This window comes from Amblyraja radiata, chromosome 26 (assembly GCF_010909765.2).
Source record: "Amblyraja radiata isolate CabotCenter1 chromosome 26, sAmbRad1.1.pri, whole genome shotgun sequence".
In the NCBI taxonomy this organism is placed as follows: domain Eukaryota; kingdom Metazoa; phylum Chordata; class Chondrichthyes; order Rajiformes; family Rajidae; genus Amblyraja; species Amblyraja radiata.
In genome coordinates this window covers 33,508,337-33,536,168 of record NC_045981.1, presented here as the reverse complement: position 1 = coordinate 33,536,168, position 27,832 = coordinate 33,508,337, and the positions used below count along the sequence as shown (strand labels likewise).

Here is a 27,832-nt window from a genome sequence, read left to right as displayed (position 1 = left end):
TCAATAACTTTTTTTGGTGTGAAAAATTCCCACAATTCAGTTAAATTATGGATTACAAAAACGTTTGCTCTCTCAGTGAGAACTGTTTTTCACAAACCAAAATTAGTTTCAATGCCACTTCAAAAAAGCATTACTAATTACAGCATTATTCCCAATCGGGGCTGTATTTCTGAATCCAAGAACTATTGGTATTCCCAAACTTACTCAGATAGTTATAAACCATCTTGCGAGGAAATGAAAATAACTGATCTGTTCACTTTTCTGTTGAACTATGTGGTTGTATTTCTTCCAGTAAACTTGCATTCTTAGCTGTAAGGATCTATATTTCAGAATCCCATAAAAGGAAAATGTTTGAGCTGTTAAGATGCATCCAGTTAAATCTGGTAATTGCTACTGGGGTCATCGACTATAAGTGCCAGTAGACACGACTTACTGAGCCAATCTTGGACCTAGGCAAAACTGATCAGATAATATGCATGGTACAGACATTTTTAAAATTTAATTCAGTTTCTAATCTCTAAAAAAAATTCCAACAGTTTCCCCCCCCCCTAGTGACTCATATAAACCCACTGGCTTTAAACTTATTAAATCTCTGCTCAAAACCCAGTCCATGCAATTAACTCCACTCCATCCCAGTAATTCTTCAACCACAGATCTAGTCATACTGCATGGAAACAGGCCCTTCGGTCCAACTTGCCCACACTGGCCAACATGTCCCATCTACGCTAGTCCCACTTGCCTGCACTTGGCCCATATTCCTTTACACCTGTCCTATCCTTTAACCCATCCCTTCCCATCCAAACCACCACTTCCCCAGGTGCCTCCTCCTGCAACCGCAGGAGATGCAACACCTGTCCCTATACTTTCTCCCTCAACTCTGTCCAGGGACCCCGTCAGTCCTTTCAGGTTCGGCAGAGGCCCACTTGCACCTCCTCCAACCTCATCTACTGTATCCGTTGTTCAAGATGGGGACTCGTACATCGGCGAGACCAAATGCAGACAGGGTGATTGTTTCGCTGATCACCTTCGCTCAGTCCACCTGGACCTACCCGATCTCCCGGTTGCTAGCCACTTCCCCTTCCCATCCCCACACTGACCCTTCTGTCCTAGCCTCCTCCATTGTCAGAGTGAGGCTAAACTCAAATTGGAGGAACAGCATCTCATTTTTGCTTGGGCGGCTTACAACCCAGTGGTATGAAAATTGATTTATCTAACTTCAAGTCACCCCTGCATTCCCTCTCTCTCCATCCCTCCCCCACCCGTCAGACCAGCTTTTCGTTCTCACCTAGCTCCAGCTAACAATGACCTGTTTCCTTCATCATTTTTACTTTTTTGCATATCTTTCATTCATTTGTTCTATATCTCCCTACATCATCGTCTATATCTCTCATTTCCCTTCCCCATGACTTTCATTCTAAAGAAGGGTCTCAACCCGCAACATCACCCATTCCTTCTCTCCAGAGATGCTGCCAGTCCCGCTGAGTTACTCCAGCATTTTGAGTCCATCTTCAGTTTAAACCAGCATCTGCAGTTCCTTTCTACACTACCAATTTACCTGTCTAATTGCTTCTTAAATGTTGCGATAGTCCCTGCCTCAACTACCTCCACCGGCAGCTCGCTCCATACATCCACCACCCATTGTGTATAAAGGTTACCCCTCAAATTCCTATGAAATCTTTCCCACTTCTCCTTAAACCCCTGTGCGATTCTATGTCCCCTGGTTCTCAATTCTCCTACACTGGACAAGAGACTCATCCACCTGCGCTCCAAGGAGTCCCAGCCTGCTCAACCTCTCCCTGGAGCTCAAACCTTCGATTTCTGGCAACACCTTTGTAATTCTTCTCTGTGCCGTTTCCAACTTAACAACACCTTTCCTATGACATGGGGCCCAGAACTGAACACAATACTCTAAATGGGGTCTGATCAACGTCTTGTATACCTGCAACGTTACCTCACAGGTTATGTTTGTCACTGCTTCTCTATCACATTGCGAAGGATTAGTGTGCTCTCTGGGTTTAGCATTACAGACAACCCTTGTTATAATGAACTACAGGGGGGGATATGGGAATGGTGTCTGTTATTGCCAGTTATCCGCTTGGATGTTGGATAAAGGGCCAGTAAGGTCACCTGGGGGTCTTACCATCTGTGCCCATCTCCCAGGGGCACGAAGGTTGAAGGCAGCCGGGCGAGAGAGGGACGATGGTTTACTTCACTATCCGGACGGAGGCGACGGCTGCAACAGGCCTTTAAGACCAACTGTAGCAATGGCACCAAAACCTGGCGCCACTTGCATAGGACTCGGAGGGCTGTTTCAATGCGTTCAGTACTTAATCGGGTATGGTACTTATGAATGGCAATAATCTTACTGATCTGTATGCAAAAGAAAGAATCTCACTGTAGTCAAGATCTAACCCGGATCTCTGGCGCTGTAAGGGAGCAACACCACTGCCACCCTTCCTGAATTTTGTATTCAACACAAAGTCCAAAATCAGAGATTTATATTATTTATTTTTAAAATGCAATTGCATGAAAAGGATTCACTCATCAAAACAGTTGATCCGGGCACAATCCCTTCTCTGTCCTCAGTACAATTACCATCCCATTCTACACTGACATAGTTTAAAACTCCTTCATCTCCGACGCATATGTCAGCAATATCTCAGCAATCCTGTGTCTCTGTCTCTTATCTGTTCATAATATCTCCACCTTATAGTTAACTGATGCTTGTGAGGAGAGCGGCCAGGCTAACATCGTAATACCAGATAGTAGCAACTGCTGCACATTGCTGATAATGTCTGTGGACAACACTTGCAGATTGGTGAGTGGAGTTATCAGGTAGTGAGGGAGTAGAACATATCGTGATTGCAGAGATTTGCTAGAGAGGAAATGGGTAAAAAACACAATTTTTAGCAATCTTTTGTCTTCACAAATCTTTTAGGTGATGATTTCCTTTACTGGTAAAGAACACAAAGCAGCGAGCCATAGAATTGCACAGTGTGGAACCAGCCCTTTGGCCCAACTTGCCCATGCCGACCAACGTACAAGGATTTAATTTATTTTTAAAAGGCACAAAGTGCTGGAATAACTGGGTCAGGCAGCATCCCAATCCAAAATTTAGGAGATTGAGAGGGGATCTTATAGAAACTTACAAAATTCTTAAGGGGTTGGACAGGCTAGATGCAGGAAGATTGCTCCCGATGTTGGGGAAGTCCAGGACAAGGGGTCACAGCTTAAGGATAAGGGGGAAATCCTTTAAAACCGAGATGAGAAGAACTTTTTTCACACAGAGAGTGGTGAATCTCTGGAACTCCCTGCCACAGAGGGTAGTCGAGGCCAGTTCATTGGCTATATTTAAGAGGGAGTTAGATGTGGCCCTTGTGGCTAAGGGGATCAGAGGGTATGGAGAGAAGGCAGGTACGGGATACTGAGTTGGATGATCAGCCATGATCATATTGAATGGCGGTGCAGGCTCGAAGGGCCGAATGGCCTACTCCTGCACCTAATTTCTATGTTTCTATGTTTCTAAAAGAGTCTGAAGAAGGGTTTCGACCCGAAACGTTGCCTATTTCCTTCGCACCATAGATTCTGCCTCACCCGCTGAGTTTCTCCAGCATTTTTGTCTATCCTAATCCAAAACGTCACCTATGTAATAACAAGATGCTGCTTTATACCAAAGGTGCTGGTCACTCAGCGGGCCAGGCAGCATCTCTGGAGAAAATGCACTGGTTACGTTTCAGGTCAGGACCTTTCTTTAGATGTTCTCCTGAAATAGATGCTGCCTGACCTGCTGAGTTACTCCAGCACTGTGTGTCTTTTTCTGTAAACAGTTTCCTCTTTTCTACATTTCGAGGGTTTTAATGTATTCCCCGAGCTCTGGTGATTCTTTAATGAAGGGAGATCGAGTTGTATTAATTGACACGTTAAGTAGACATATTGAATGTAAAATTTAGATTGTTTTGCCAAATCTAATTCAATCCCAGCTGAAATAATTCTAGGGACAGCATGATAATTCTCATTTAGTCTTGTTTTCTGTTCTTGTTTCTATGTAATGTAAATTAATCTGTGTTTTGTGGAATAAATCCGCATGGTATGCATGATTTTTAATATGACCATCTTGGGAGCAAGGAAGCATTGAAAATGTTGGATAAAAAGGAATTACAAATACTGGTGTACACCACATGACACAAACTACTGGAGTAACTCAGCGGGTCAGACAGCATCTCTGGAGAACATGGATAGGTGATGTTTTGGGTCGGGACTGTTCTTCAGGCTGATTGTAGGGGGGGAGGAGGGGATACTAAGTTGGAAGACAGGAGGGGCAGGACAAAGCCTGATACAGATGGGGGTGGGGGTGGGGTGACAGTCAGATGGTGACCAAAGGCCAAAAGACAGGCGTGAGATAAAGGTTCAAAGAGTTGCCAATTCTGAAGCTAGAGGAAGGACTATAACTGGAAGGGGAGAAATAGATGTGATCATGTACAAGTGGGCCACAGGGGAATGGCAGGATGGGGGGGTTGGTTGTGGGGAAGAAGGTAGCGGGGAGAGTTTCTTCTAGTTTACACAACATTGAAATCAGCTGCTTAAATGGGAAACTGTAACGATCAACGGTTATAGTGAAGATAGGCACAAAATACTGAACTCAGCGGGCCAGGCAGCATCTTTGGAGAAAAGGAATAGGTGACATTTTGGGTCGAGGCCCTTCTTGCAGCTGAAGAAGAACCTGAAGAAGGGTCTCGACCCGAAACGTCACCGATTCCTTTTCTCCAGAGATGCTGCCTGACCCACTGAGTTACTCTAGCATTTGTGCCTATCTTTGGTATAAACCAGCATCTGCAGTTCCTTCCTACACAGGTGCCACCTGTTCCTTTTTATTATTATTATTTTTTAAATTAATTATTTAAGTTAGTTAATGTCCTATAGCATAAGTATGTATAGGTAGCTTAAACACTGCTTTGGCATTAGTCTTGGTTTTCTTGGTTGACCACTTATCCCCTGGTGTTACAGCACAAGTATTTTGTACTTTTAAAAGGAACTAGACCAAGTGCAGACCCGTTGGGTCTGTTTCCCCAAAGCGCCTTTGCGGATGGGGTGGGGGGGCTACGGCGTCACACTCACACTAACCACCCCCCAAACACACAGGCGGGGGGAGGGGGGAGAGGGGAGGGTGGGGAGAGGGGAGGGTGGGGAGAAGGAAAGGGGAGAGATTGAGGAGGGAGAGGAGAGAGGGGAAGGGGTGGGAGAGGGGGGAAGGGGGAGAGAGAGGGGGATGGGGAGGGGGAGGAGAGTGGGGAGTGGGAGGAGAGCGGGGAGGGCGGGAAGGGGGGGAGGGGATGTTAGAGGGGCGGGGACAGAGGTGGAGAGAGGTATGACGTTTTTGTGACGTTTGTAACTGAGTGCAGCATCTGATACCTTACAATACACTGTCGGTTATTATGACAAATAGCTCCACAAGACTTGTGTCCTCTTGCGCAAACTTCACAAGGCTGCATGGTCTGCCGAGATATATCTGGAAATTAGCATCAAAGGAGTTGGAGAATTGATTACAAGCGAGATTAATAATGCATTTCCTGCAGTTGGAACGCAAGTCAACAAGCATCAAAAGAGTTGACATCAATCTGTACCACAAGCAGCTGCATCAAAATGAAGAACTTATTGTTTTTTTTGCAGATCAAAAAAGACCTTCAGAAGCATGACATTGATGTCTATCCTCAAAAACAATTTGATGAAGATGCGGAAGATCGACTATTAAATGACAAAATTAGAGTGGGTAAAATTTGTTACTTCCAATCCCCAAATCTGAAGTTTGTAGAATGTCTTAGAAAATAGAATGTCTTAGTTGATGTGACGTTAATGAAATTCACTATTTTGTGTAGTTAACCCACAACTCACATATTGACTTTGTTAAAACTTGCAAAAATAAATAGATGGTTATCAAATGCATTCATTTTTAATCTTAATGTAACCCCCTTCAATGTGTTGTTTATTTGGCTAATTTCCACCATTTTAGCACTGATTCTCTGAAGTAACCAGATTGATTTACACTCATTACTTCTGCTGGCCTGGCAATTGGTTTCAAACACTGACGTCTTAATTTATAAGCAAATATACAGATTGAACTCCACATTTTTTTTGGATTCAAGTAGTACTTGGCCAAAAATCCTATTCACTGATTGTTTCCGAGTGATAATTTGCTTTGCTTTTACTGAGAGGGATTGTGAAGTGGTGGCTGGATTGGGTCAGACTGACTCGACCCGTAAAAATCTTGGAGAGTCAAGGTTTTTAATTGCCTACATTTAATTGTCATCGTGCGGGCTTGAGAAATAGAATATTATATTTAGTTTTTTAGTTTAGGGATGCAGCACGGAAACAGGCCTTCCGGCCCACCAAGTGCACCAGCGATCCCTATGCACTATCACTATCCTACACACTAAGGACAATTTCCAATTAACTTACAAACCTGTACGTCTTGGAAGAGTGGGAGGAGACTGGATCACCCAGGGAAAACCCACAGGGTCACGGGGAGAACGTACAAGCTCCGTACAGACAGCACCCGTGGTCAGATTGAACCGGTTCTCTGGCACCGTAAGGCAGCGACTACACCACTGTTACACCGTGCCGTATGAAATGTACATGCAATTGCATCAAGCGTATATATGACAGAAATCCAATGTGGTTAACAACAAAATAAAAGAGGACACATCTAGTAGAGAAAATCACCCAAGATTAGTCATAGTCCACCAACTGGTCACATCATCCCGATCTCAAGCACGACAAGATGAAAAATAAAAGGCTTAAAATTAATGTTCAACAGCAAATCATCTCCTCTTCTCAATTAATTTTTGGTGAAAATGTATTGTGAGCCACTTTTGCAATCAGTGAGGCAACTGGTGCTGATATAATATAGATATGTTATGAAATGGACTTTATTTTGTTTGAGAAAGGAAACAAACTTGCCTTTGTACAGAAAGTGTCCTTGGTTTTGTAAATAAGCTCTTCTAAGCTTCCCCCTGTCTAGTTCAGTCAATGAAACACTGATTCAAGCACTGGAACAACTAATCTTATTTTTGGATAGCACAACAAATTCCCCTATACGATACCTAAACCACCCCGGGTTCGATCCTTGTATCTGCCTGGCCAAGCCCTTCTAGCCTCGTGCAAGCAGAAACACTCCCAAAGGTCACGCAGTCCCAAGCACTCTTCCAGAAGATCAACAAAGGACTTGGGGGCTGCCTTTTATAGGTCCCCGAACCTTGAGGGGGCGAACTACAGAGGGGTGGTCTATTTACAATCTAATCAAACATATTAATTCCAACAATACATTATTGACAGTTACACAGACCAATAACAGAATCCCCCTTACATTGCTGCAGGAGAGGCTTCTAGAGGAAGCTAACTTAACTTGAATAATGCAACATTTACCCTGGAATCCAAACAAACCTGCCAGGGACTCAACACTTTAACCAATCAACAGACGGCAGGGTAACTGTCTAGCAACATTATTTACAATATGTACACTTAGTTTGCATTGATCCAATTAACTTCATGCATTTTACACTTCCTTGGAGGTCCTCTGCAGAAATCACATTCATCTGTCAATTGAATATGCAACACTGATATGGGCCCTAGACTTACTGGCACCATTCAGAAGCTTGTCTTATTTCTGCAGAGCACATCAGACTTGACCAAAATAGCCTAGCAATACATGAGTCCTTATTAAATTTTGGTGCTATGGCTTCTCTGTTTTAGTCAGGATTAACAGTTTCACATGTTATGTTCATGTTATGCAGGAAATGGTGCCTTTTGCTGTGGTGGGCAGTAACCTGGAGTACCAGGTAAATGGACGGAGAATCCTCGGCCGGAAGACAAAATGGGGGACGATTGAAGGTAATTTCAAAAGAGATCTCGCAGTTACCAAACATTTCAACTACCCTTCCCATTCCCATGCTGACCTTTCCTTCCTGGGCTTCCTCCACTGTCAGAGTGAGGCCAAACGCAAATTGGAGGAACAGCGCCTCATATTTCGCTTGGCCAGCTTACAACCCAGCGGTATGAATTTGATTTCTCTAATTTCAAGTTACGTCTGCATTCACTCTCTTTCCTCCCCTCCGCCACCCTAGTCGTCCTGCCAGTTCTACTGTTCACATACAGTGGCTTGCAAAAGTATTCATACCCCTTGAACTTTTCCTCATTTTGTCACGTTACAACCACAAACGTAAATGTATTTTATTGGGAGTTTATGTGATAGACCAACACAAAGTGGCGCATAATTGTGAAGTGGAAGGAAAATGATACATGGTTTTCAAATTTTTTACAAATAAAAAACTGAAAAGTGTGGCGTGCAAAAGTATTCAGCCCCCCTGAGTCAATACTTTGTAGAACTACCTTTCGCTGCAATTAATGCGGCAAGTCTTTTGGGGTATGTCTCTACCAGCTTTGCACATCTAGAGACTGAAATTTTTGCCCATTCTTCTTTGCAAAATAGCTCAAGCTCAGTCAGATTGGATGGAGAGCGTCTGTGAACAGCAATTTTCAAGTCTTGCCAGAGATTCTCAATTGGATTTAGGTCTGGACTTTGACTGGGCCATTCTAACACATGAATATGCTTTGATCTAAACCATTCCATTGTAGCTCTGGCTGTATGTTTAGGGTCGTTGTCCTGCTGGAAGGTGAACCTCCGCCCCAGTCTCAAGTCTTTTGCAGACTCTAACCTGTTTTCTTCCAAGATTGCCTTGCTCACGTGCTTCCTTCCATCCACACTCCCTGATTCCCCACACCCCAGGCCATATCACAGGCCAGTCCGAAGAAGGGTCTCAACCTGAAGCATCACCTGTCCATGTTCTCCCAGAGTGGCAGCCCAACCTACAGCATTACTCCAACACTTTGTGTCCTTTTCTGTATTGACCAGCATCTGCAGTTCTTTGTTTCCACGTAACGCAGGCCTGTATGTGATGAACTCTTGGCGTCAAGAAAAATATGTCCAAGGGCACATGATGAGACCCTGGCAATTGGGAGGATCTAATAGGGTGGCATGGTGACTCAGCAGTCTTACAGCGCTACAGACCCGTGTTCGATCCTGACTAATGGTGCCGCCTGTATGGAATCTGTATGTTCTCCCTGTACTTCACTGTGCCACCTTGTACTTTCATAGCTTTGGGGTAATTTAGTACATTTTACAGCCAGTTAACTATCTGTGTTAAATTCAACCAGTGACCTGTACAGTTGCAGTAAGGCATCACCACAGCATTCACTCTTGCACTGAAAACACCGTCTGTTTGCTTTGCTCAATATCTGGGCACGCCACTGTTCTGTCTTTCATGTGCCGGCCAGATGGGTTTTTGGTGAATTTTGCTGGTTGAACCCAATCTACTTGCTGGAATCCAAATGTCTTAGGACAAGAAACATAGAGCGGCATGGTGGTGCAGCGGTCGAGTCGCTGCATTACAGCGCCTGACCACGGCTGCTGTTTTACGGACTTTGTACGTTCTCCCTGTGACCATGTGGGTTTTCTCCGGGTGCTCGGTTTCCTCACACACTCCAGGTTTGTAGGTTTAATTGGCGTCGGTATAAATTGTAAATTGTCCCAGGTGTGTAGGACAGTGCTAGCGCACAAGGATCACTGGTCGGCACGGACTCAGTGGGCCGAAGGGCCTGTTTCTGCACTGTATCTCTAAACTAAACTAATGACCAAAAGATTATTGACATATATTTGCTACAAAGTTCTAAAGCACCCTGATTATTCTGTATAATGAATCCTTAGCTACGACTGTCAAAACCTCTCATGTCATGTTTAATTGATCATATTTGCTTAATTCAATTTACCTTTTTTACTCCCAAGATGTCTTGTGTACTTGGTGTTAATATAAGAATCCATATTATAGTGATACAGTCAGAGTATTACAGCACGGAAACAGGTCCTTCAGCCCATAATGATCAAGGTGCCTATCTACACTAGTCCCATTTCCCTCAAAACATTTCCTATCTATGTACCTGTCCAAATGTCTTTTAAATCTTGTTTTAAGAGAAAGTGCAGATTTTTTTTTAAGTGCAATGGACATAAGGAGGTAGGCTGGGAGATCAGAACTACAGCTAAGTTTACAAAAGGACAGATCCTATTGGTGTGGCGGCGCCTAACAGCAGCGGCTCGGCAACAGTCCATCTGTCTTTTTCATTTTTGTCTCGTTAAATGTATGTCTTGACTCTAGTTTTTATTATTTTTCTTTAACTGTGTATATGTGGGGGTGGGGTGGGGGAAACTGTTTAATCTCTTCCCGGTACGGGGACCCGACTTTTTCCCTGTCGGGTCTCCGGTGTCGTTGGGCCTAACATCGTGGAGCCGGCAACGGCCTCCAACCGGAACCAACCTGAGGGCTCCAGTCGCTGAGACTGCGGACCTGCCATCGCGGAGCTGGCCGTCTTCGGAACGGGAAGAGCTGTGGTGGCGTGCGGATGCGACCCGACTTCGGAGCTTCGGAGGCTCTGGTGGACAGGAACATCGGGAGCTCGCAGGTCCCTGGTGGGAGACCGCTTTTCGGTGCTCCCGCAACGGCAGCTTCCGCTGGAATCGCGGGGTTTAAAGGACTCGGAGCGGGGCCTAACATCACCCGGCGTGGCTTAACGGCCGCGGGACTTACCATCGCCCGCCGGGGGCTTTAACATCGTGAACCCCAATCGCCTCGATGCTGCAGTTGGACTGCTGGACCGCGGGAGAAGAACAAAGGAAAGAGATAAGACTTTGCCTTCCATCACAGTGAGGAGATGTTGGAGATCCACTGTGATGGATGTGTAAATTGTGTTAAGTGTGGGTCTTGGGTTTATTTTTGTAATGTAAGACTGTAGAAAATGCAATTTTGTTCAAACCAAGCTGTTTGAATGACAATAAAAGGCATTCCATTCTATTCTATTCTTCTATCGGTGGTCTGTTAACAGAAGCAAAGTTTATAATAATCTCATTAAAAAGAAAACAACTTGATTTTTTTTTTACAAATTTCAAAATCACAGCATTTACCAAGTCTCAACCATTTCATAAACTTCATTATGCAGGCAATGTTGAGACTTGGCTTTGTGCAGTTCAATGCAATGTTGTTATGTATTAAAAATCACTTCAGTAGATGTCCCCGTTCCAACTGTTTCCATTGAAGTGCCTTCAGACAGGTGAGCGGTGTCTGGAGTGTTTCCACTTCACACAATATTGCTCACACTCTGGGATTCAGTTCCTCCACTGAGGTTTTGCCAATTGGAAAGCAAACACCTCTTGGGAAGAGAAGCTTGGATTTGTAAGAAGCCTTTCATGATATTCGTGCATCCCAAGCAATGATTACAGCCAACAAAATATTTCTTGAAGGATAGGTACTGTTATAGAGCAGGAGGTACAATAGTGATTGTGTGCACCGCAAACAGAAAGGTAATGGCCACCAGATTATTATTCAAATCTAGACTTAGGAAATACAGCATGAAAACAGGCCCTTTAGCCCACCGAGCCCGGGCCAACCAATGATCGCTCTGTACACTGGCAATATCCTACATGCACTACCGACAATTTGCAATCTTACTAAAGCCAATCAACCTACAACCTGTGCATTTTTGGAGTATGGGAGGAAACAGGTGCACCCAAAGGAAACCTACGCAGGTGACAGGATCGAACTCGGGTCCCTGGCGCTGTAAGGCAGCAGTTCTACCTCTGTGCCACTGTGCTGGCTGTTGATTAAGGATTAAATGATTGACTAGGACATGGGATAACTCCCTCCATTCCTTTACGATGGAATCATGTAATCTTTTGGCTAAAAGAGTAGACAGTGCCTCAGTTTATTTCTCTGTTTAAAATATGACAGCCCAGACAGTGCAACTCTGTTAGTACCAGATTATCACCCTTGGTTTGTGTGCTCAAATCTCATGAGGGACTTGAATTCATGACCTGATTCTGAAGCCAGTAAATAACTGCTGAGAGTCATTCAAACCATTTTATTTTCAATTGTCTTCATTTGGAGATCTTGTGGCATTGTTAAAACACCCATGAAAATAAGGAATGAAAAGTCGAATTTGTTTAGTGTTTAGAAATACAGCATGGAAACAGGCCCTTCAGCCCACCAGGTCCACGCCCTTCAGCCCATCATGACCATCGATCATCTGTTCACAATAGTTTTATGTTAGCCCACTTTCCCATCCACTCCCTAAACATTCAGGGCAATTTTACAGGGGCCAAATAACGTACAAACCCGCACTGGGATGTGGGAGGAAAACTGTGCACCCAGAGGAAACCCACGCAGTCACTGGGAGAACGTGCAAACTCCACATAGACAGCACCTGTAGTCGGGATCGAACCGGGGTCACTGGTGCTGTGAGGCAGCAGCTTTACCAGCTGCGTCACTGCCGCCCTGAACTTTCATAGCTTTGGGGTAAAAAGTACATTTTACAGCCAATTAATTATCTGTGTTGAATTCAACCAGTGACCTGTACGGTTGCAGTAAGGAATCACCACAACATTCACTCGTGCACTGAAAATACCGTCTTTTTTTTGCTAAATATCTGCACGTTGTCTTTCATGTGCCGGCCTGATGGGTTTTAGGTGAATTTTGCTGGTTGAGCCCAATCTACTTGCTGGAATCCAAATGTCTTAGGGCAAAATACATGGGGCGTCACGGAGGTACAGTGGTAGAGTCACTGCATTACAGCGCCAGAAATCCATGTTCTATCCTGACTACAGATGCTATCTAATGGAGTTTGTACGTTCTCCCTGTGACCGTGTGGGTTTTCTCCGGTTGCTCTGGTTTCCACCCAAACTCCACAAACGTACAGGCTTGCAGGTTAATTGACTTCAATAAAAATTGTAAATTGTCCCTAGTGCGTAGGATAGTGCTAGTGTATGGGGTGATCACTGGTCATCGCGGACTTGTTGGGCCGAAGGGCCTGTTTCCACGCTGTATCTTTAGTCTAAAGGATAGACACAAAACTCTGTAGTAACTCAGTGGGTCAGGCAGCATCCCTGGAGAACAAGGAGAGGTGACATTTTGGGTCGGGTTCCAACTTCAAAAGCCCCTTATCCTTGTTCTCCAGGGATGCTGCCTGACCCACTGAATTACTCCAGCATTTTGTAACTTGACCTGCTGAGTTACTCCAGCAATTTGTGTCTTTCATTGGTAAACCGGCATCTGCAGTTCCTTGCTTCAACACGCTATCTAAGCTCAGGTTCACCGTCCTCATTCGAGAGTTTAGAATCTAAACAATGCTGCTGCAAATGATAGCTCTTCTCATGCAAGTGGCAGAGGATTACGTTCAAATCCAATATATATTTAATGTATTGCCAAAACACTGCAGGTCAAAGGAGTTTTTTTCTTTCTCCGAAATTCCTTGGATTTCTGCTTGGCATCACCAGAGAGTGGAAAGGGAGGAATGAATAATCTCTGTAGAATGTCCTCCCTGAGCTGTTCTCCCTGTGGACAGAGTCTAATGATCCCTTCTTGGAGAAAAACCAACAGAAGTTTGTTTATTCTCCACTCAGCATCACAATCTGCACATAATTGGAAGAAAGGTGCTGATAGGCATCTCTCGCCACTGTGAACACCATGTCACAGAGCATGGTCATTTTACACAGTATTATTCCTGTGTTATTAAAATATCTGATTTAATCTATGTAGTTGCAATCCTTGATTTCTTGCTTATGCTCTTCTCTCTTTAGTTTAGTTTTCATAAGTTCATGTTCGTAGGTTATAGGGCCATTCGGCCCTTCACGTCTACTGCGGCATTCAATCTTGGCTGATCTATCTTGTCTCCTCATCCCCATTCTCCTGCCTTCTCCCCATAACCCCTGACACTTACTAATCAAGAACCTGTCAATATGCAATGACTTGGCCTCCTCAGCCATTTGTGGCATTTAATTCCACAGATTTGCCACCCTCTGGCTAAAGAAACTCCTCCTCATCTATCTAAAGGTCTGTCCTTTTAATCTGAGGCTGTGCCCTCTGGTCCAAGACTGCCACTAGTGGGCACATTCCATCCACATCCACGCTATCCAGACCTTTTACTATTTGTTAATCAATACAGCAAATCTTGTTAAAAAAGTCTTGTTAAAATAAATCTTGTTAAAATAGTCTTTCAGTTTAGTGTAGACACAAGCCAGTGGTTTACCAAATAACCAAGTTGAAGTAAGTTAGCGAGTCAGGATGCACCTCTGGGAAACGTGAATAGGTGATGGGTTGGGACCGTTCTTGCCTGTCTATGCTGTCCAGAGATTCTGCTTAACTAGCCGAGTTGCAATTGTGTCTCTTTCAGTTTATTGCGTTTCTGGGCGTTTGTTGTGCCAAGATTCACTGCCATATTTGCAGCTGCAACAGCAGCATTGCGATATTCTGAGGTTGAATAAATGAAAGCTTTAAGTTATCAATTTGCAGTTTCATTAAGTCCAGCGAACAATCCGTTGAATAACTCGTATCGATAATCATGATAAATATATATGAATGCACCATGGTAATGATGTTGCATTTTCTTCTGAACCTGTCTGATAATAGTGTGCCCATATTATAGTTCCTCAATTGGGAACGTTTGACTTGGAAAGCTTTGCTCTGCTCCCATTGATTCTTCATCTGCCTTTGCTTTATGAAAATGGTTGAAGGTGAAACCTAAGATTCAGACAACGATTGATGAATCTTTGTTCGGTAAATGCACTTTAGCTGTTAATTCATTTAGCCATCAATTAATCAGGGCGGCGCAGTGGTGGAGTTACTCCCTCACAGCATCGGAGACCAGGGTTCGATCCTGACTATGGGTTCTGTCAGTACGGAGTTTGTATGTTCTCCCTGTGACTGCGCGGGTTTTCTCCGGGCGCTCTGGTTTCCTCCCACACTCCAAAGACGTACAGGCTTGTAGGTTAATATGCTTTGGTAAATTGTAAAATTGTCCCTAGTGTGTAGGATAGTGCTGGTGGACAGGGTGATCACTGGTTGGAGCGGAATCGGTGTGCCGAAGGGCCTGTTTCTTCGTTGTATCTCTAAAGTCTAAAAATCTCAGATACAAGATGGCAGCTAAAAATGGCTGGCATCAGGTATCTGAAATGTTTGCAGTCCCTTCTATCCTTACTGCTAACAAAGAAAGAACAATACAGCACGGAAACAGGTCCTTCTGCCCACAATGTCCATACAGACCATGAAGTCAAGTTAAACTCATCTCCTCTGCCTGCATGTCATTCCTATCTCCCCATTCCCTACATATCCATCACTGTACTGTTCTATGTTCCATGTTTTTAATGCTGATATAGGCCATGTTGTATGAGATACATTACAGTAAATCTCATTGTACATTTTTCTTACAGTGGAAAGTACGTCTCACTGCGAATTTGCCTATTTGCGTGATCTGCTGATAAGGTTGGTTGAAAATTGATTCTTTGAATGGAAAATAACAAGTTGTGAGATAAAATGCATACTAGTTCCAATTAAGTCCTTGGATGTAAAGTTGATAGTTTTCTTTTCACCACAGAAATATCAGTGCAGTGTTATCAATGAACGATGTAATTTCTAACTTGCAATGAAACCAGGTTTATCTGTCTGGGACAATTGTCCCCTCTTCAGCTCAAAATAAAAACCTTCCTGCAATGTTGGTCACAGAGTAGTGAGAACCACTATATCTGGGCCAGGGTGAATAGAAAAATAAGCAGGATACCTCTTTAACCGGTAACGTTTAAGAATTGCACAAGAATTACAATGGAGGAGATGAATTAAAGTCATTGCATTGAATTAATAATTAGGGATGAAAAGTAAATGCGTATTAAGAAAGTTCCAATGGTAGTTCAAAAGATATTAAAACATGTAAAAATAGATCTCCCAATCCTTTAAGAACTGCTTTAAATTTTTTTATATGTCAGGGCGGTTGTTTGGCAGCAATTATCACATGTATTTATTTATTTATTCATTATTATTTATTCGAACATTAAAAAGCAATATGCTCTGAATTTGTTTGCATCTTAGTTTAATTTAGTGTCACATGTACTGAGCTACAGTGAAAAACTCTTTGATGAGTGCTAACCGGACAGCGTAAAGACTATACATGATTACAATCTCGCCGTCTATAGTGTACACGTCTGTTGTAAAGGGCGGAGCGATTGTAATGAGTAATTGCAGATCCACTTATGGGACCAGCACGCAGAGATTTGCCTGGCTTAGGTGCCCTTTTGGGCTCCTTCAGGTGTAGAAGTACAACTACATGACAAATAGTAGCAAGTTAGCCGTTGGTATCCTGTTTTTTTTCCGGATAATAGCAGAGTGGCCCAACTTGCACTAATATTGGCATTTCAATCGTTAACCGTTGAAGTTGTGCACAAATAACTCTGTACAATTAGCCTTGCCTTGCCGTGCTGCTGAAAGAACGCAAAATATCATCATGCTGTCAACTGAAACAGCTTACAATAACGCTTTCCGATAGAGAACGGTCTGTACTCAACACCTTTGTTCCCTCCTTCCCCCACGACCTCTGGGTCTGCCATGACGTCGAGCTTTTCTTTCGTTGCCCCCGTGCCTTTATCTGTGGGAATGAGTACTCAGCACCCAATGATGGCCCCCCTCTCCTGTCTCCACCGGCCCTCTCCTCTTGGACATCCCGGATGATCGTCTACGCTCTTTAGACCTTTTCATTTCCAACTACCAGCATGACATCAGCCGTCTTAACCACAGCCCTTACCGACTCTAACCTCACCCTCCTTACCGACTCTAACCTCACCCTCTCTGAGCCTCCGCTCACTCTGCAGCAACCCCCCGACATTATCGTCAAACCCGCCAACGAGGGAGGGTCCATGGTAGTCTGCCGAGCTGACCTCTACCGGGATGAGGCCAGGCGACCGCTCTCGGATACCTCCTCCTACTTACCCCTGGAACATGACCCCACAGATGAGCATCAAGCCATCATCTCGCAGTCTGTAGACTTGTTAGTTCCTTTTCATATCTCTAGTTCCCCTCTCCCCTGCCTCTCAGTCTGAAGAAGGGTCTCATCCCGAAAAGTCACCAATTCCTTTTCTAAGGAGATGCTGCGTCAGCCCGCTGAGTTACTCCAGCATTTTGTGTCTATCTTCGGTGTAAACCAGCATCTGCAGTTCCTTCCTATCCTTCCTATGCAATAGTATAGACTGGTCATAATCCCCCATTTCATAATCTGATTGTAATTCTCTTCTTGCAGGACTCACATGCAGAATCTCAAGGATGTAACCAACACCATTCACTATGAATCATACAGAGTGCAGCGACTGAGTGAGGGCAATGGGTTTTCCAATGGAGTGGCAGAGAAGGATTTGAACAGCAACATGTAAAATGTGTTTGGCTTTTCCTACAGGCTGCTGAATCTATTTGACCAGCTAACATTAAAAAGTATGTGGTAGTGTATTGGCACTGCTTGTCTTAAGATTATTTATTCCACACTAGGCAGCTCTGTTCACAAAAAGAATGACCGTTAACACATCACAAAACCAAGTATTGCTTTCTTGCTATATTTTTGTATTGCTAACGTTCGTGAATGTTCTTTAAAATGAGACCAAAGGGGTTATTGAGGAATATTTAGCAAGAAACTGCAAAAGTGACTTTTGTGTCTGAGATTTTATTTTTTAACGAAGCTAAATTGTTCCGGGGGGAAACAAAACGTAAAAGCAAAACTGATACAATTTGCAAGCAAAACGCTTGTGTCAATTTGTGAACAGAACGCTTTGTGGATTAAAAATTGCTTTTAATACTATTGCAGTGCTAAAGCTAATTAAGTGTTTTACAGAACAAAAAAAAATAAGAAAGTAATTGCCTTAATTATTACTGCTCTATTTATTTTCAATATATTACTAGCATGTTTCAGTATATCAAAACACAGCCAACTGACCTGTATTCAAGAAAATCCCCAAACTGTCTTTCTTCCTTGACTGCTTTCATTGGTGTTGAAAGTTAACACAACATGGAAACTCGAATAATTGTGAAGTAAAGTGGAACCTGTTGAAAAAAAAACAAGCTTTGTATAGCGATGTATACAATATTTTCACAACGGGTAGAAAGGATGCTTCTTTGCCAAAAATTGTACTACTCACTGAAAGATATAAAGAGTTTAGTTTCATTAAAACAAGGCACTTCTTGGATTTTTGTCCATCTGAGCAAAGTGTAAAAGGAATGTCACTCAGTACTTTGAAAATGTAATTAATAATATTGAAAATTGAAGCATATCTTTTGTCTTTCATTGTATGACCTTTGATGTGCAATTTGGGGGGTCTACATTGTCAAATTAGACTTTTTGTATAAAATAAAAATGTGTGTTTGATATATATTTCCTAAAATAAACATTGCAAATTTAATGTTCTTAAAGCCTATTGTTTTTTGACTTTGCCGATTTTAAGTGTTCAATTTCAATGTTAAAGAAAGGAATTTCGGTGGTGGGGTAATGGCTTTCATTTTGCTCTTTGGTTAGTTGATTTTATTTTCTCTGGTTGTTTAGTTTTAGAGACGTAGCATGGAAACTGGCCTCTTGGCCCACCAAACCCACGCCGACCATCCATCACTTGTTCTCGCTAGTTGTATGTTGTCCTACTTTCTCATCAGCACCAGGGGCAATTTACAGAGGCCAAATAACCTACACACTCACACGTCTTTGGGATGTGGGAAGAAACCCACACGGTCACAGGGAGAATAAACAAACTATGCACAGACAACACCTGAGGTAGGTTCAAACCTGGGTGTCTGGTGCTGTGAGGCAGTGACTGCCAGCTGTGAATCTGTGCCACCCTAAAGAAAGTTGTTTCAAAATTAATAAGCTTAGTGTAGGCTTGAGCAGCTTACACCCCAGTGGTATGAACATTGACTTCACTAATTTCAAGTAACCCTTAGATTCCCCCTTCCCAGTTCTCCAACCAGTATGACTGCCTCCAACTACATTTTATCTCTTTGGCTATCTGGCTATCAGATACCCATGGCTATCTGGACTACACTTCTTCCCACCCTGCTTCCTGTAAGGACTCCATCCCCTACTCCCAATTCCTCCGTCTACGCCGCATCTGCTCCACGGATGAGGCGTTCCACACCAGGACATCTGAAATGTCCTCATTATTCAGGGAACGGGGGTTCCCCTCCTCCACCATAGATGAGGCTCGCACCAGGGTCTCTTCCATACCCCGTAACACTGCTCTCTCTCCCCATCCCCCCACTCGCAACAAGGGCAGAGTCCCCCTGGTCCTCACCTTTCACCCCACCAGCCGTCACATACAAAAAGTAATCCTCCGTCAGTTTCGCCACCTCCAACGTGACCCCACCACTCGCCACATCTTCCCATTGGCGGGGACGACAGATGGCACAATGGGCTAAGTGTTCGGCTGGCAACCGGAAGGTAGCCGGTTCCAATCCCGCTTGGAGTGCATACTGTCGTTGTGTCCTTGGGCAAGACACTTCACCCACCTTTGCCTGTGTGTGAATGTGTATGAATGTGTGTGAGTGATTGGTGGTGGTCGGAGGGGCCGTAGGTGCAGATTGGCAGCCACGCTTCCGTCAGTCTGCCCCAGGGCAGCTGTGGCTACAGAAGTAGCTTACCACCACCGAATGTGACTGAGGAGTGAATGAATAATGCGATGTAAAGCGCCTTGAGTATTAGAAAGGCGCTATATAAATCCCATCCATTATTATTATTCCCCCCCATATCTGCCTTCCGCAAAGACCGCTCCCTCCATAACTCCCTTGTCAATTCTTCCCTTCCCTCTCGTACCACCCCCTCCCCAGGCACTTTCCCTTGCAACCGCAAGAGATGCAACACTTGTCCCTTTACCTCCCCCCTCGACTCCGTTCAAGGACCCAAGCAGTCGTTCCAGGTGCGACAGAGGTTTACCTGCATCTCCTCCAACCTCATCTATTGCATCCGCTGCTCTAGATGTCAGCAGATCTATATCGGTGAGACCAAGCGGAGGTTGGGCAATCGTTTCGCCGAACACCTCCGCTCGGTCCGCAATAACCAAGCTGACCTCCTGGTGGCTCAGCACTTCAACTCCCCCTCCCACTCCGTCTCCGACCTCTCTGTCCTGGGTCTCCTCCATGGCCACAGCGAGCAACACCGGAAATTGGAGGAACAGCACCTCATATTCCGCTTGGGGAGTCTGCATCCTGGGGGCATGAACATCGAATTCTCCCAATTTTGTTAGTCCTTGCTGTCTCCTTCCCTTCCTCAGTCCCCCTGCTGTCTCCTCCCATCCCCCAGCCTTCGGGCTCCTCCTCCTTTTTCCTTTCTTGTCCCCGCCCCCCCCACCCCCGATCAGTCTGAAGAAGGGTTTCGGCCCGAAACGTTGCCTATTTCCTTCGCTCCATAGATGCTGCTGCACCCGCTGAGTTTCTCCAGCTTTTTTGTGTACCTTCGATTTTCCAGCATCTGCAGTTCCTTCTTAAACATTTTATCTCTGTTTGCTTTGTTGTTACCTTCTCCCAGCTAACAATAATCTATTCTACATTTTCCTTGACCTTCATCCCATTTGTCCTGATTTCATACCATACACATCTTTGTATCTCCCTCTCCACTGATATCAGTCTGAAGAAGGGTCTCGACCCGAAACGTCACCCATTCCTTCTCTCCCGAGATGCTGGCTGTCCCGCTGAGTTAATCCAGTGTTTTGTGTCTTTGGTTTAAACCAGCATCTGCAGTTCCTACACTAAAGAAAGTGCTATTGGCATCTACTGAATAACGGTTGTGTGAATAGGTTTGTCATGCTTGGTTGGGTCAGACTGCTAACCTGAGGCTGAAGCCACGTATGTTAGATGGAACAAGTAGGCGAGATGCTCACCTTTTTTGTGGATAAACATTGAATCATTTATGTTGCTAGGGTGCTAAGGAAGCTTCATGGTCACTATCTACTAATGACAATCTTATTTGTTTACCCTTATTCTTCACTGAATCAGGAATAGATAAGCTGATTACTGTAAGAATACAAGGAATGTTCTAAATTGTGCAGACACAAGGAAATGCAGACTCTGGTTCACAAAAAAAAAATCACAAAGTGCTGGAGTAACTCAGAGAGTCATGCAGCATCTCTGGTGAATGTGGATAGGTGATGTTTCCGGCCGGGGGCACAGAATCAGTCCGAAGAAGGGTCCTGACCCAAAACATCACCTATCCATTATCTCCAGGGTTACTCCAGCTCTTTGTTGATTTTGCTGTTCCTGCCACCAATCGTATGAGAGTGCTGCAGCTGGTAGAGCCGCTGCCTCACAGCGAGAGAGTCAGGTTCGATCCAGACCTCGGGTGCTGGCTGTGTGGAGTTTGCAAGTTCTCCCTGTGACCGCGTTTGTTTGCTGAGGGTGCTCCGGTTTCCTCCCACATCCCAAAGATGTGCTGCTTTGTTGGTTAATTGGCCTCTGTAAATTGGATGCGAAAATGGGATTCCATAGAACCCACCTTTGATCACCCCTTTCACAAAAGTGTGAACAGGTGATCGAAGGTCGGCGTGGACGCAGCGAGCCAAAGGGCCTGTTTCCATGCTGTATCTTTCAAAGTATGTATTATGTGTAGCAAGGAACTGCAGATGTTGGTTTATACTGAAGATAGACACAAAGTGCTGGAGTAACTCAGCGGGTCAGGCAGCATCTCTGGAGAAAAAGGATGGATGACGTGTCGGGTTGGAACCAGGCCGAGAAATTCATGTATTTTGTCTGTTTCATTTTATAACAAGAAACATGGATGCCCAATGTTTTAGAATTGAATTGTACACTGAAGGGTTTCCGAAATTGCATTTATTCTTCTCAAACTTGCTCCGATGTAAATATCAACCAGCAACCAACGCACTTTTGGAACACAATCAACACTCAGATGGTTACGGCAGAAAGAAGCCAGAGATGGCCATCACAGTGAGGCTCACTGCAGCAACAGGCCCTTCTGTGACATTAACACCAGGGATGGGTACAGGCTCAGCCAGTTGAGCTGACGCCTCAAAGCTCCAACAACCTGGGTTCAATCCTGACCACCCTGCTGCCTGGATGAAGTTGACAGATTCTTCCTATTTACTCCCACATACTAAAGATGTCGGTCAGATATTGAGTCACTATAAATTACCCCTCACATGTATGTGAATGATTGAATCTGGGGGAAGTTGATGGGAATATGGGGAGAATAAAGTGGGATTAGTGTAAGTGGGTGTTTAAATAGACAGCATGGGCTGAAAGGCCTCAACATCTGTCTGCTGAAGTCACCCATTCCTTCTCTCCAGAGATGCTGCCTGCCCTGCGGAGTTACTCCAGCATGTTGTCTCTATCTTCAGTTTAAACCAGCATCTGCAGTTGCTTCCTACAACAACAGGCCTCTTACTGTAACATGTTGTGTGACTTAATGATAGTTTGATAGTGACACACAGAGTGCACAGCTCCCATCTAACAGCTCGAACAAGATCCCAGCCCTTGCCGGCAGTTAAAAATGTCAAAACCCATGAATGCTTCAGGCATTGAGAAATATGCAAAAGTTCTCAAGTCTATGTTAAAGGGGCACACAGTAGCACAGCTGGTGGAGTGGCTGCCCCCTGCCACAAGAGAACCAGGTTCGATCCTAATCTCGGAAGCTGTCTGTGTGGAGCTTGCATGCTCTCCCTGTGACCCTGTGGGTTTCCTCCGTGTTCTCCCAGTTTCTTCCCACATCCCAAAGATGTGCAGGTTTATAGGTTAATTGGCCCTCTGTAACTTGCTCCGAGTGTGTAGGGAGTGGATGCAGCAGAACACACAACTAATGTGAAGGGGTGATCGATGGTCAGTGCGGACTCGAAGAACTGAAGGGCCTGTTTCCATGCTGTATCTCTAAACTAAAATTAAAACAATGGTTAATATTTCCAGTATTATTCCTTGCATTTAAAAAAAACACAACAATAATATTTATGAAATAAAACAATAATTAAAATGTAATAAAAAGGAAATGCAGGTGAAGTTTCAGGTGGGGATCCTTCTTCAGACTGAATTTAAAGAACTAACTTCAGTCTGAAGAAGCGTCCTGACCTGAAACGTCACATCCATCTTCTCCAATGATATTCATGAGTCTACCAAAATAATGAAGAAATTAATAATAATCAGTTTTTTGCAGCCATTCTGTTCCATTGAAAGGTAAGAAGTGGTGCTATCCCAGGTCCAATCTGCACAGATCATTGAAGAGGTCCACCACTCTGAGAAATCCAGCATGGATGCACAGTTAGCAAGATCAGCAGAGATAGCTTTCTGCAACTCTGGGACATCAGGGATCGCATGGAAATCTCGTGAACATGGAGAACAGCTCGGCGGTCCTCAATAAACAGGCCCCACTGGCTATCGCAGTAAGAAGCTTTGGGATTTTGGAAATGGAAAAATGAACCAGGGAATTGCAGAAGGAATGATCCATTTGGAATATTGGGGAGGGAAGGGAAGATGTGTCTCCCCCATTCACTTCCACCCATATCCCTCCCTCCAGCTTTGCATTTTCTATGTGACCGCGTGGATTTCCTCCAGGTGCTCCGGTTTCCTCCCGCATCCCAAAGATGTGCGGCTTTTTAGTTCATAAGTTCGTAGCTCATTGGTTCTAGGAGCAGAATTAGGCCATTCGGCCCCTCAGGTCTATTCCGCTATTCAATCGTGGCTGGTCTATCCCTCTCAACCCCATTCTCCTGCCTTCTCCCCATAACCCCTGAAACCCGTACTAATCAAGAATGTCAATCTCTGCCTTAAAAATATCCATTGACTGGCCTCCACAGCATTCTGCTGCATGACCCGCTGAGTTAAGGCCTTGTCCCACTTTCCTGAGTTACTCACGAACTCTCCCGGGTTTTCCCCTTGATTCGAACTCGGAGAATTACGGTAATAGCCGTTCGTAGGTACTCGGAGCTATTTTTTAAACTCGTGGACATTTTTCAACATGTTGAAAAAACGTCCCGACTTATCTGATGCCCTGAGTTCCTACAGCTGGCATTACGAGCCGCTACGAAACATCTACGGACTCCTAAGAGCTCGCTACTGGCATTCCCCGACATTCCCCAAGTTCGAATCAAGGGGAAAACCCGGGAGAGTTCGTGAGTAACTCGGGAAAGTGGGACAGGGCCTTTACTCCAGCACTTTGTGTCTTTTTTTTTGTAAACCAGCATCTGCACTTCCTTGTGTCTGTAAAAGTCAGACAATTCCTTGTATTCTTACAGAGATCAGCTTTTCTATTCCTGATTTGGGGAGAAGGCAGGAACGGGATACTGGTTGCGGATGATCAGCCGTGATCACAGTGAATGGCGGTGCTGGCATGAAGGGCCAACTGACCTTCTCTTGCATCTATTGCCTATTGTCTATTCTGTGGCAATGAATTCCACAGATTCACCACCCTCTGACTAAAGACATTCGGCCTCATCTTTTTAAAGGAATGTCCTTTTATTTTGAGGCTATGGCCTCTGGTCCTAGATTCTCCCACTAGTGGAAATATCCTCTCCACATTCACTCTATCCAGGCCTTTCACTATTCGGTAAGTTTCAATGAGGTCCCCCCTTCATCCGTCAAATCTGTACTCCAGCAATTACAGACCCAGTACCTTAGCTTAATTGCCCTCTGTAAATTGCCCCTAGTGTGTAGGGGGGAGTGGATGAGAAAGTGGGGATCACACAAAGTAGTGTGAATGGGTGATCGATGTTCGGCATGGGATCGGTGGGCCGAACGGCCTGTTTGCATGCTGTATTTCTAAACTAATTCTAAACTAAACGACATATACATCTCGCAATATTCCTTTATCCTGTTGAATGGAACATTACTGATTTTGTTCTTTGAGTGGAAAAACAGCTTTGGAAAACGACCATTGTTTTTGGAAAGTCAAAAGAATGAATCGTTTCCAGATAATTGTTTTCCTCGTCATCTTGACCTGTAACACATGTGTTGAAATTTATGTTTCTATCAAGAGCATATGTAGGGCACACGGAAACCTGGCCACATCTTTGAAATTTTCTTACTGCTTAAGCGAGAATTATGAAGTGGAGTTTATGCACATAAAATCATTAGTTATAGGGCAGTTATGTTGTATCCATGCAAGAAAATCGACATTAACATTAGTCTCTCCACTAATTAAACCAGGAAAGAACATATGGAAACAGTAATAAAGGATCTTATGAGGATATATATGGTATATTTGGGAGGTAGAGTTGCTGCCTTACAGGACCAGAGACCCGGGTTTGATCCTGACTATGGATGCTGTCTGCATGAAGTTTGCATGTTCTCCCTGTGACTGCGTGGGTTTTCTCTGGGTAGTCCGGTTTCCTCTCACACTCCAAAGCCATACAGATTTAACCAAATTGGCTTTGGTTAAAAAAATCGCAAATTGTCCCTTGTGTGTAGAATAGTCCTGGTGTACAGGGTGATTGCTGGTCGGCACAAACTTGGTGGGTCCAAGAGCCTGTTTCCACTCTGTTCAAGTTCAAGTTCAAGTGAGTTTATTGTCATGTGTCCCTGATAGGACAATGAAATTCTTGCTTTCCTACAGCACAACAGAACATAGTAGGCATTTACTACAAAACAGATCAGTGTGTCCATATACCATTATATAAATATATACACACATGAATAAATAAACTGATAAAGTGCAAATAAACAGATAATGGGTTATTAATGTTTAGAGTTTTGTCCGAGCCAAGTTTAATAGCCTGATGGCTGTGGGGAAGTACCTATTCCTGAACCTGGTCGTTGCAGTCTTCAGGCTCCTGTACCTTCTACCTGAAGGTAGCGGGGAGATGAGTGTGTAGCCAGGATGGTGTGGGTCCTTGATGATGCTGCCAGCCTTTTTGAGGCAGCGACTGCGATAAATCCCCTCGATGGAAGGAAGGTCAGAGCCGATGATGGACTGGGCAGTGTTTACTACTTTTTGTAGTCTTTTTCTCTCCAAAACGCTCAAATTGCCAAACCAAGCCACAATGCAACCGGTCAGCATGCTCTCTACTGTGCACCTGTAGAAGTTAGAGAGAGTCTTCCTTGACAAACCGACTCTCCGTAATCTTCTCAGGAAGTAGAGGCGCTGATGAGCTTTCTTGATAATTGCATCAGTGTTCTCAGACCAGGAAAGATCTTCAGAGATGTACACGCCCAGGAATTTGAAGCTCTTGACCCTTTCAACCATCGACCCATTGATGATATAAACGGGATTGTGGGTCCCCATCCTACTCCTTCCATAGTTTTGCTGGTGTTGAGGGCCAGGTTATTGTGCTGGCACCATGTGGACAGTTGCTCGATCTCTCTTCTATACTCTGACATCCCCATCAGTAATACGTCCCACAAGACTGGTGTCGTCAGCGAACTTGATGATGGAGTTCGCACTGTGACTGGCTATGCAATCATGAGTATAGAGTGAGTACAGCAGGGGGCTGAGCACGCAGCCTTGAGGTGCACTCCATTCGCACTCCATTCTAAAGTGTAAAGTCTAAAGGATCAATAATCAAACTATTATAGGTCCAATATTGATCTCAATACTCGTTCCAACATTTTCATTAGTGCCAAAAATTGATATACAAATGTCTAAATGGCATTTCCAAACATAACAATAGGTATGGTGAGAGTATTGAGTCAATTTTGTGATGACCATTTTGTAAGATGTAAAATTATAGCAGCCCATCCATGTACATTGTTCATTTTGAGTGGCAATGGAAATTTTTATGTAAAATTGTTGAATTTGGATGTTATCCTACGTAGTGCAAATGCTGTCTGTCACACGGGTTCAATACTGACCACGGGTGCTGTCTATACGGAGTTTGTACATTCTCCCGAAGATACACACAAAAAGCTGGAATAACTCAACAGGACAGGCAGCATCTCTGGAGAGTAGGAATGGGTGACGTTTTGGGTCGAGACCCTTCTACAGACTGGGGTCTCAACCCGAAACATCACCCATTCCTTTTCTCCAGAGATGCTGCCTGTCCTACTGAGTTACTCCTGCTTTTTTGTGTCTATCTTCGGTTTAAACCAGCATCTGCAATTCCTTCTTGTACATTCTCCCTGTGACCGCGTGGGTTTGTAGATCAGTTGGCTTCGGTAAAAATTGTAAATTATCCCTAGTGTGTAGTTTAGTGTTCGTGTACAGGGGTTGCTGGTCAATCCGGACTCGGTGGGCCGAGGGGCCTGTTTCTGTGCTGTAACTCTAAATTCTAAAGTCTAAATGGGCCAGCATGGCAACTTGGTCCGCATCGACAAGATGGGCCAAAGGGCCTGTTTCCATGCTGTACGAGTCTGATACTCTGTAAAACACTTCCCAGCCAAAACCATTTTGACCTGATATTGATAAATGGAGAAACAAGATATAATTTCACTTCATATTTTAATTTGAACCTAAAAATCCCTTGGTACAAAATTCACTAATTTACACGAATGCACAATATTTAACCACAGATATATTAGACGCAGATATGGGTAAAATATTCAGCTCCTTGAACCTGTTCCACCAGTAGGTTCGATTTGGATTGATGGCTCCATCTGCTCCACAGGTTGTGGATCACCTGTGTGGAAGGAACCTGTGAACCCAAGTTGGTCTACTCAGCCACCTCGGCACACATCACAACACTGTGGATAGATGTCCTGGTCTTAATCCAGAATGAGCAACGAACAACAACATAGAACAGCACAGGAACAGGCCCTTCAGCCCACAATGTCTGTGCCGAACATGATGCCTAGTTAAATTCATGTCCTCTGCCTGCAGGTAATCCATATCCCTCCAATCCCTTCATATCCATGCCCCTACCTCTTAAAAGCATCTTAAATGCCATTAGCATATCTGCCTCCACCACCACCCCTGGCAGCACTGTGCAGGCACCCATCATCCTCATTGTAAAAAAAATATAGCCTTGAGCATCTCCTTTAAACTTTGCTCTTCTCACCTTAAACCTATATTCTCACCTTAA

General features: G+C 44.2%; 1 protein-coding gene across 6 annotated transcripts in view; it reads left to right on the top strand.

Annotated features, from left to right (window-relative positions):
• The window catches only part of septin9 (septin 9), a 311,371-nt gene extending 293,065 nt beyond the window's left edge, over window positions 1–18,306 (top strand). For 4 of the 6 annotated variants that reach the window (XM_033044635.1, XM_033044634.1, XM_033044637.1 and 1 more), the window contains 4 exons: window positions 5,668–5,763; window positions 7,788–7,884; window positions 15,302–15,353; window positions 17,155–17,951. In XM_033044635.1, the coding sequence (XP_032900526.1) occupies window positions 5,668–5,763; window positions 7,788–7,884; window positions 15,302–15,353; window positions 17,155–17,284 (375 nt within the window). In that variant the 3' untranslated portion in view covers window positions 17,285–17,951. Of the gene's footprint in view, window positions 1–5,667; window positions 5,764–7,787; window positions 7,885–15,301; window positions 15,354–17,154 lie in introns of all 6 variants that reach the window. The other 2 variants (XM_033044636.1, XM_033044632.1) reach the window with 1 other exon arrangement.
• The last annotated feature ends 9,526 nt before the right edge of the window (window positions 18,307–27,832 follow it).